The 10,607-nt window shown below is 42.9% G+C and overlaps 1 protein-coding gene across 1 annotated transcript; it reads right to left on the bottom strand.

Moving 5' to 3' along the window:
* Positions 1 to 2,418: 2,418 nt before the first annotated feature.
* LOC306956261 (high affinity choline transporter 1-like) lies at positions 2,419 to 10,252 on the bottom strand (the record flags this gene model as incomplete). The annotated part of the gene is made up of 8 exons (XM_079547623.1): positions 2,419 to 2,940; positions 3,659 to 3,876; positions 4,737 to 4,890; positions 5,904 to 6,047; positions 6,512 to 6,660; positions 7,130 to 7,285; positions 8,941 to 9,054; positions 10,075 to 10,252. The coding sequence occupies 8 exons, from the start codon at positions 10,250 to 10,252 to the stop codon at positions 2,419 to 2,421; spliced, it is 1,635 nt and encodes a 544-aa protein (XP_079403749.1).
* Positions 10,253 to 10,607: the final 355 nt, after the last annotated feature.

Genomic DNA, 10,607 nt, shown 5'->3' on the forward strand with positions numbered 1-10,607 from the left:
TCAAAACTTTGCCTGACCTTGATGAATGTTTTCCTTTTAATGTTCTGAGGAGGGAGTCATATAAGGATGAAAAATGGTAAACATTCAGGAGAGTTACAGTAATTGTATCTTAGCCATTTCAGTCTCTCCACGCACAGCACTGTGTTTCAGCAGTACTGAATTCAGAGGAGCTTTGTAAGGGCAAAGTATGTGCTGAGTGTGCACAGTACCCCACTGCAGCACCAAGGCATTCCTATCTGAAGTCACTGCAAGTTTTCTGTGGTGATGTCAGGAGGTGATGTGACTGGGGCTGTGATGTGGCTGTGGTGGTGATCTGACTGTGGTGGTGACGCTCTTCAGCAATGTCATAAAATTACAGAACCATAGAATTGAGTTGGAAGGGGCCTTAAAAGGCCACCTAGTCCAGCTCCCCTGCAATGAAAGGGACGCCTACATTAGATTAGGTGCCCATCCAGCCTGACCTTGAGTGTCTCCAGGGATGAGGCTTCTGCCACCTCTCTGGACAGCCTGAGTGGTGAAAAGATATGTCCAGATCTAGTCATTCACCCTTCACTGCCATTGGGGAGGGTGGTCAGTGGTTAGGATGCTTACCTTGACATGAGGAATTTGGAGTTTTGTTTTTGACTGGACCATACAGGAGGTCTGTGCCCTTATGCAAGTGCATTTTGTAAGTTTTGGTCTGCTCCACCTACTCCACACAGATGGATGTCTGGATACCCAAACTAGGTCATCCCTAAATCAGGAGAGTATGCTGGAAATAGCATATAGCAACTGTGATTTAACAGCAGCCCAGTTCTTCTGGCGCTATGGTAATGATAGCTTTGGTGTCTCCCTTAGCTAAGTACAACCTCACATACTCCCACTCACATCACTAGAGCATGAAAGATTTCAGTGGGTAACTGCCTGGGGCTTTTAATTTTCGAAACAGCTGTTTTTCCTTTCTCTAAACACCTATTTTAATTAAACGCTGTCTCTAGATATACAGGAATGAACTTGTGGACTGGGTTTAACAAAGCATATCAACAGAACTGCTGTATACAGGTGTCTACCAACAACAGGGTGAAGCAGAAGGTTATATGATATCTTTCTGATGAGCATCAGGATTTCTATCTTCCAGAGGATGACACTGGGGAAGGTATTTTAAAGGGTGCTCTCTGTGGAGGGCAGGAAACTGTATCTAAGAGTAAAGGGCTGCCAGTTCTTGTCCCAGGCCGCTGCACCATGCCTTGATATAAATGGGAGTAGCACATGGATCCTCAAAGAGTGTGACACAGGAGTGCATGGTGGCATCAGCATTGCTTTTCATTGTGTATGTGCACAGTGTGTGCTGGAAGCAGCTCACTAAATAGCATATTGCTTTCATCCTCTCCACTCAGCTGACCATCAGCTGCTCTGCTGTGGGGTATTGAGGATATGTCATAATCCCATGCCAGGCATTTCCATGCACAGCAGCTCCCACAACTTCCTTCACAGGAAGGTTTGGTGGTGAGGAGCTGCCCAGTTCTGTTGGCTGTGGTGGGTGGATTTAGGCCCTCAAATGGGGGTGGTGAGGCCCTGGCACAGCTGCCCAGAGAGCTGTGGTGCCCCATCCCTGGAGGTGCTCAAGACCAGGCTGATGAGGCCCTGGGCAGCCTGAGCTGGTGTGGGCAACCAGCCCATGGCAGGAGTTTGGTGCTAAGTAGCTTTTAAGGTCCCTTCCAACACAAACCATTCTATGATTGAATGATGCTGTGATTCTATGGCTCTGTGATCTTGCTCATCTGCTCTTCCAAACCAGGTCATATGAGAAGGGATGTCTTCACCAGAGCCATGTAGCATTAGACGGATGGTGTAACCTTAGACCACAGCTGGGGAGAAGTGTATGCAAAAGCTTCCTAAATAATACAAAGACTAGTGTAGAACTAATATCACTGATTGGCTCTGCGGAGATTACATGGCATTCAATAATCTCTGTTTTATATCTGAACCTCTCCCCTGGAAAACTTACACCAAAGTTTCGATGGGAACACCTGTTTCAATGGGAACAGATTTGTGCACTTTTTTTTTTTTTAATCAAGTATGCTCAATCTATTTAAGCATTAATTTGTCTCTTTTGAGGTGAGAAATCTACGTGACTTGAGAACATCATAAATGTTGGAGCATGACTGGTAGCCTTGCCTTCAGGTGGGAAACAAGGGACACCCTAAAGCAAACACTTGGGCCCAGGGTGCCCCTTGCTCACTACCACAAGATCATGCCCCATCACTGTGTGCCTTTAATCATGGCAGACTCTGAGCTCACTCATTCTCCTTGCATGAATGGAGTGTGTCTTTATTACTTCGTGAGAACTTTAAATAATTTGTTACTAGAGAAAGCAAAGGGAAGAGCAGTGCCGAACTCTAATTGCTGAATGCACCATGTCCTTTCAAGGTCCCGCATTTAATCACAATTCTCTTCCAATGGCACTGTTTGCAAACCCGTCTGTTTGTCCATCTGACGCAGAGGGGTGTGAGTGCTGGTTTCCCCCAGGACATTGCAAACATCCCATCTGCGGGGAAGAAGGTTTCTCTGAAACAAAAGTGTAGCCAAATATGAAACAGCAATGATCGTCCCCAAAGTGAAAAGCATAGTGAATGTCTTATAGGGGAAGAGCTGCATGTAGGACCCATCCAGGAAGGAGCAGACTGGATAGCAGATGATGGGGGGGATTTTCAGGGCAGGTTCCCCTGCCAGCAGCCTCAGGAGGAGTCCAACCAAGAAACCAGCAGCCGAACCATACGTGTTGCTACTGGGAGCAAAGAGGGCACAACACAGCTGTGGGAAAAGCAGGGCATACACCAGCTCCCCGCTGAGGAACCACAGGTCGTAGACAGAGTTGGAGTAAAAAGCCAGACTGGCAGCCCCAGCCCCAAACACCAGCATGGAGGTCCTCATGGCCCATAAGACCTCCCTGTCTGCAGCCTGTAAAAGAGAAGACTGTAACATTACCACAGCACTGCCTTGCCCTCGACTGGGTCCCACCCCAGGCCTCACTGCTTCCAGCCGTCACCTCGGCTTTCCCCTCAGATCATGGCTCCCACAGCGCACAGTGGAGCTGCACCCTCTAATCTAGAGGGTTGATTTTATGCTATTTCCGTTCATATCTTGGTCAATTTTTTTTTTCTCAGTTGTCTTATGAAGAGCAAAGCTCACTGCTGTGGGTATTTGTATCCCTGCTGAGGATATGACTCCAAGCTGCATAGTGTGGTTGACATAGTGTAGGGAAGAGATTCCATCCAGAGGGACCTGGACAGGTTGGAGAGGTGGCAGAGTGGTAGTGGGGTAGCGGTTTTGAATTAAAAAAAAAGGCACAGGTTACTGTGAAGCTGTAGATGTCCCATCTCTGGAAGTGTTCAAGCCCAGATCGGATGTGGGTTTGAGCAGCCTGGTCTAGTGACCCCACCTGTGCCAGGGTAGTAGAACTGGATGGGCTTTAAAGTCCCTTTCAACTCAAACCATTCTGTAGACGTGATTCTATGAATAGCCCTGACCTCTGTTTCAAAATCTGCCTCCAGAGCTCAACTCAGCAGCTGAAGGACAGTCACTTCTAACCGTGGGCAGTGGAGACTAAGTTTGCATCTACCCTGAAACAAAAACATCTATCCTGACACCAAAGCTGCTGAATGCTGTAACAAAGTACCTTTTTCCTCAAGATTTTTCTGTAGATGTTGTGAGCAAACATGGAGCCAGCAGAGAGAAGAGCTGAGTCTGCAGAAGACATTGCAGCAGCAGCAATGGCTCCCAAGCCAGCAATGGAGATGTATGCTGGGCAGAGGTAGTGTAAAACAAATGGCAATATCATAGCGGATTCTCCTCTCTCGAGTGGACTTGGAAGACCATAGCTTGTCTGGTTCCAATCTTTAAGACAGAAGAAGAAAAGCTCACAACAGATCCTTCATTGACATTTCTTTTGATAGAAACCAGCCACAGCAGGGCTAAGGACTGAAGCCTGCTAAGCATTTTTGGACTTGTATTCATTTGCTGTATTCTCTTATGATCTCTTGTGATTCTCTAAGCATGCTGCAGTTCTTACTAGATCAAAGTTTTTCCTTTTTACCAGCAGCATCAGTAGAAATAGCTGTGCTTCATATGTTTCTAAGAATGGGATGTTTGAAGATCAGTCTTCTGGACTTCACTTATCAAAAGTCTCTCAGAGGAGAAGGAAGTTTTGCTCTAATGTCCTTAATGACTGATTAATTTCAATTGATTTCTATAAATATTCAGTGATCTGGCTGCTATTTAACTCTGCTCACAGTCAACATAGGACTGAACTCTTCTGGGTGGGGGCTGAGGGTTTATGGAACTGAACTTGATTCATTCAAGCTGATTTTCTCCTGAACATCAAAAGCAATCTATAGTGGTACTACTGGGTCTCACTTGCAGAAGGCATTAAGAGAAGCAAGCATAACATTTCTAGGAAAACCAGATTATATAATGTTTTATGGTTCTGCCTTCCTCTTTCCTCACTGCAACGTGCATGAAAAATTATTTCACCACAATGAAATAGCTCTAGGCAGATTTGGGGGTGCTTTAAATGTCTCTAGGGCTCTACATTTCTAGTACAGATTTCTAGCTTGGTGGCCACATCTCCCATAATGGGTTTTTAGGCAGTTGACATGCATTAGTAGGAAATTTGATCAGGGCTTTTTTATCCCTTGTTTTAAACAGCTTTGGCAAAAAACAAGTTCATTATTCAGATACAAATAGTTCAGCTTTACCTGTTGATGCTGCAACTGCACCAATGAGCACGGGGGGGATGGCCATTAAAAAGCATCCTAGTCCAGAGAGGTAGGAGATGAACCTTGCTTGGCTGGGTGAGGCAGCAGAGAGCACTCTTTGGAAGAAAGTTTGCCATGGGATGCTCCCAAGCACCTGAAATATTCAGATGTTAAGAGTAGTAATTACTGGATTCCTGCTTGCTATATGGCATCATCTATTCATTCAGATGGTTGATAATCTTTCCTGTTATTAAACCCTCTCTTCAGATGCATAAACTTTGCCCAGCTTTAGTCACTGAGGCTGAATAATTCTCATCGAGGGCATCCTTTGTTTTAATTGCAATGGTTGTGAAATTTTGATCAAAACAGGTTAAAGCTTTTGCAGGTGGAGAAAGTTGGGAAATAGGTTCTCTGCCATGGTAAAGGAGAATCAGAGGAAGTTAAAGTTTGCTGAAGATAAGTTTTTCAAGAATGCAACTTTTGTCAAAATCTGCCTAAAATTAACTAGAGTGTAACTTATAAAAAAATCATAATAAAATGTGAATAATTATTTTCACTTGCTTAACACACAAATTGCATCAGAGGAAATCTGAGAATTCTGTCCTCACCAAGCAAAGCCAAGCTTCTGTGTGTTCACATTACCAATCTAGTGAGATTGTAACAACCCACTGCAGTCCTGGCTATATTGGTAGCTCAAAAGCTGAGTTGTGCAGTGGAGCCAATGGCATAATTCTTGGCACCATGGTGATGAGCTGCAATAGAACTGTTTTAATAGACTTTCTCAGATAGAGGAAATTTTACATAAATATGTTAAAAGCACATTATTGAGGCTGAAAAACCAAGATATCAGGTGGTAGGAAGTGCCTCATTTTGTGTCAGGAATAGAATTAGTTGTCTGCATGGTCTTACTCAAGAGGTATATTCCTTTACATGGGTGCAGGATGCTTCCCTATCCCTCCTTTCCTGTTCAGAGCTAAGCCCTGGCTTTTCCAGGTCCATTCAATGTGCTGAAGTCCATTCAGCAGAATGTCTGAGAGAAAGTTTTATACCTCATTCTGCCCCTGCCCAGTGCATTTTAGTACTACTGGAAGAGTCCATAAGTTTTCCATACAAAAAATCCCACATAATTACTTCTCCGAATCACTTGTCCAAGCAAATATTCCATACCAGGTAGAAGAAGTCATCCAGCCACCTTCCAAGATACTGTTTTTCTATTTTTCCAATCCAGGGGTCTTGGTAATGTTTATGAGTTGCAGTGTAGTAAATACTTTCTGTTGCAGAGTTTATCAGGGCAAAGGGAATACAGACCAACTAGGATAGAAATTGAAATAGTTTAACATTTCTTCAGGATCCTTGTTCTAGGAAAATTTATGCAGACATTGAAATCCATGTAGAGTATAAAGCTACATAACCTTAAGCCCAGATTTGGTGTCTTCTTTTCCCCACCTTCCTTACTCTAGATCTACATGTTTCTGGTTCACGGCATCATAAGTATATAATCACTTCAGTAGACAAATCTCTCTCATTTCCAGCCAAGATTGTCCTGGATGAGCTCTGCTGACCTTACTTGTGAGCAGCTTGTCATCCAGCAAGGCCAATAGCTTGTGTCAGCAATGTCTAAAATGCATAAGGATTTTAAGACCTTTCAGGAGACTTGTTCTGAAGAGGATAAAGAAATAATATTGATCAAATTATTTTCACGAAGACATGCTGAAAAGAGAAAGATTTTGTCCCTTGGTTAGGAACCTGGTAACAAAGAAATGCATAGGACTTGCCAGGCTGAGGGTGATGAAAACCAACTGGATGACATCTGTGTATGCCACAGAGTAGAGGCCTCCCAGTAGAGTGTAGAGTATGACTGTGCATGCTGAGAGAGCGATAGCTAAAGAGCCTTCGATATCCAAGATGACCCTCATTGTTGCTCCTGCAGACAAGAACAGCAGTCAAGTATTTTAATGGATATTTCTTACATGTAGAATACAGAATAAATAAGGATACATTACGCCGCTGAAGTCAGCACGCCATGTTGGTGGAGGAGTGCATGATCTAGCAGAAAGCATGCAGTGAGGACCCAGGGGAGCCCATGTACCCTTCCTGTTGCTGCCTTGATGCATGGCCTTAGCCCAGTCAGTTTGACTCCTTGCACCTTTTCTCCCACAGACAAGATGAAGGTACTAAATCATATTGCCAGAACCTTCTGTTACAGTATCGTGGATACTGCCATCAAAGAGAATATTTTCCAGAAATTGAAAATACTTTTGTTCCTCTTAGAAAAAGAGACATGAAGCACAACTTTCCACAGTTTAGTCCAACTCAATTACCACATGTGTACTTCACTCTGTGATTTGTGTCATATGATTTTCAATAAATGTAACAGCAAAATTGTTACTTACCCAGAGATGCCAGGATAGCTGCAAACCAGAACACCTCTCCGAGCAGTGGAGGAATAAAAAGTAAGCTTCCCATCATGTTCCCGTATACTTCCTGAAAGGGATCCATCACTGTCATGTAATTCTTGGATCTCATTGGATTTACAAAGAAGAAACCACCTATCAGAAGAGTTTACATTTTAATAGAATGTTGCACATATATAGCATAAGAATGCTATAGTAGTTGAATATATTTCAAATTTGTATAGTGAGTGTGAAATTCATCCTTAACGAAGCCTATGGAATGATACAGCAAAGGAAATGATCCACTTGCTTAAATGGGGGATTTCATCTATTTGAGAGATTCTAGGTCATCAGGGACATCCACAGCTGATAGGTATGATCCTCCACTTTTGGTACTCGTACATGTCTCAGGAGTGGCTGCTGGAATCCAGGCACGAACCCCTAGGGCATCCCTGGCCGGGGCTCTGAGCAACCGGATCTAGCTGTAGGTGTCCCTGTTCACCACAAGGGGAGTTGGACTAGATGACCCTTTCAACTCAAACAATCCTATGATTCTATAGATTTAAGACTGAATTGAAATCTTGATTCATTGAGCATATGAAGGACATTTCCATTGACTGTAACAGAAATTCAGAAATTAGCTCAGAGCACACCTATCCAGACTTGGTCTGTTTTCATCTCCAATGACCAACCAACCCAAGAAACAGTCTCCTGAAATGCTTCCCATGGAAAATGTCAGAGGTGTTGAATATTTGGCTAAAAATAGATGAACTTCTGTCCTTGTCCATGTGATGCAACATGTTGATATAACTTACTTTTCTGGTTACATTTTCATTTAGGTGTCTTCATTGTCTCTTCCCAGAATTATATTGTTTTAATCTGTGCACTGAGCTGAGTTTCACCCACCCTCATCTAAATATTAGTCTTCAGTCATACAGCCATCTCATTAAAACCAAAAAGTACGTATTGTGCCTAACCCTGAAGCCAACAGAACTGCTTGTCTGGGCACTACTGACCTGAGTAAAGATTGCAGGATTAGACCTGCACTCCCCAGTTTCATTAGTAAGAATTGCTCACATAAGAAATGCTGGCAGTATATTTCCAAGCCTGATTCATATTCACGTCAGTTGGACTCTTTTCTCTGACTTGAGAATAAAGGTTATTGTTCCTTTAGAAATTCCTGTGCAAAGGTCTGCACAGGTCTCCTTTAATCTTCCAGTGTCCATAGAGTTATGGTATAACTCACTGTGGACTGGAAGAAACCTCAATCTCAGCAAGAACCTCAGTGCAAACACAGTAATTTCTGGGTATTGGAACAGATGTAGAAAACGGCAGACTTGACTGGACCAGAAACCAGTGGGTCTCAGTTACAACAAAACTGTGAACAGCTGTTGAGTGGGGCACAGCTGGACACATCGCCAATTCACCCTGAGATAAGGCTTCAGTGGCAAAATGACAAAGGTTCATCACACAGAAATTCCAAAGGAAAAAATCAGATGATACTGATACTCTCAGTAGTTTGTGACTAACAGACTATGGTAAAAAGGGGCATTCACATATCCACAGGTTCCCAAAATTATCAGATGAGATTTCTGTAGCGTAAATTGCTCCAAGCAGACAAAGCTCTACACCAGCTGCGAGCTACCTTGATTCCTTATGTTTCTGTTTGGAAAGCAGCATCATCAGTGCTTATTCTGGGTTTTTTGGAAACTGGAGGAACAAAATCACATTTAAAATGTACTCTACACTCTGTTGCACAACTTAATGTGCTCATTTGGTTTTATTTCCTGATTACTCTGTGAATTCTTTACCAATAAGAAGGGACAAGGCAAACCCCACAGGCGCTTGGACCCACAGCAGTCCTTTGGAAGGCAGATAGACGATTTCAGCTGTGCCATTGATGTACGCTCCTCCAACCCAGGTGGCTGCAAACATGAAAGACACAAAGGTAAATCTTGTGGTGCATATCTTCATCTTGTCCTGTAGGACAGAGAGCTTATAAACTGTTTTCTTATACAAGCAGATAATCACACTCCTAGTTTCTGACACAAATCTCATCCCAGAGTGAGTGCTCACCACACCTGCTGAGGGAAGGTAACTGTTGGAGTCTCACTCTAAATAATTCCTGAGTTCAGAAAGAATTCATTCACAGAAAAGCTCAGTGTTCAGGTATTTAAAGGGAATCCGAATATGCTCATCCTGCATTTCATTTTTTTCTCACTGGAAGACTTTTGCTAGAACAAAGAGAACCGCGTTTGGTATTCTGCTGTGGCTGATAGGCCGTCCTTCATGAGTGCTGCTTACACTGGTAATGAATTAGACACTAGGAAAGGAAATGCAAGCAGGCAGTGCAGTTAGCAGAGCAAACTTGCAGCCTGGACTTAGGTGTCTTACTCAGACAAATGTCACCTGAGCTGCCTTTGAAAGAGAAAAAAAAAAAAAAAGGCAGAAAAGCAAATTTCGGGTGATGTCAGGCAGCAAGAAGAGAAAATGGAAGAGGAGGGCAGTGGGGAGGGAAGGGGGGGGAACTTCACCTTGTAGCTCCCAGCCAGTGCTCAATGCCAGGAACAGTTTGTTTCAACTGGTTTGTTCCAGGAGAAAAATGCTGGATAACAGAAACTAGTTCAAGATTAAGACCACACTCTTCCTTAATGAAAAGTGTCACATTCTTCAGGCACTCTTAAATTAAACTCTCCAGCTCTTAACTAAACTCCTAAATTAAGCTCTTTAATTTAATCTACATAAACATGAGGTTCTGCTCAGTGTGAAGAGGTTTGGAAGAATCCATCCCAAAATGATTCATGAAACCATACTCCTTTAAAGCCACACTCAGGTAAAATCTGCCCTGACATTAAAGCAACTTGCTTTGAAAAGAAAACGGCCCCCAGATTTGGGTAGTGCGTGTGTTTTAAGAAGAATGTTAAAGGTCCTTTAAGAAAGCTTACCAGTTGCAGTAAACAATCCAACACAAACTTTTATATTCCTGCCTCCGACGATGGCCATTTCAGTTGGGTTTTGGTTCTGCTGCTCCTTTCTGCTTTTCCACGAAGCCCAAATTCCAGCAGCCAAAGTGAATGTAAAAAATACACTCAAAGATACCAATCCTGGTATATTTAGAGCCATTTTCTGTTGTTTAATTTAGGTCCTAGATATGGATAGTGGATTGATGGCTATATCCTTTGATAGTCACAGAAAAAAAAAAAAACAAAATAAAACAGAAAAAAAAGATTAGTGTTGCCTTGTAAACTGCTGAGTATTTGTTTCTTGTCCTTTGCAAGAGAAGAAACAGAGATATAAAACCCAAAACGCTGAGAAGTGGCAGTTTTTCTGTCTTCCTCTTTCTTCAGAAAATATTTAAATCTTTCTTTTGTGAGGAGTGGGGAATAAGAGAGCAGGAATTACTGCTGGTAATAGCCAGTGAGCACTGATGCGAGGGGTAATGAGCTTGGCTTAAAAGAGGGGAAATGTTATATTTTGT

This window comes from Tetrao urogallus (assembly GCF_951394365.1).
Source record: "Tetrao urogallus genome assembly, chromosome: 1".
NCBI lineage: Eukaryota > Metazoa > Chordata > Aves > Galliformes > Phasianidae > Tetrao > Tetrao urogallus.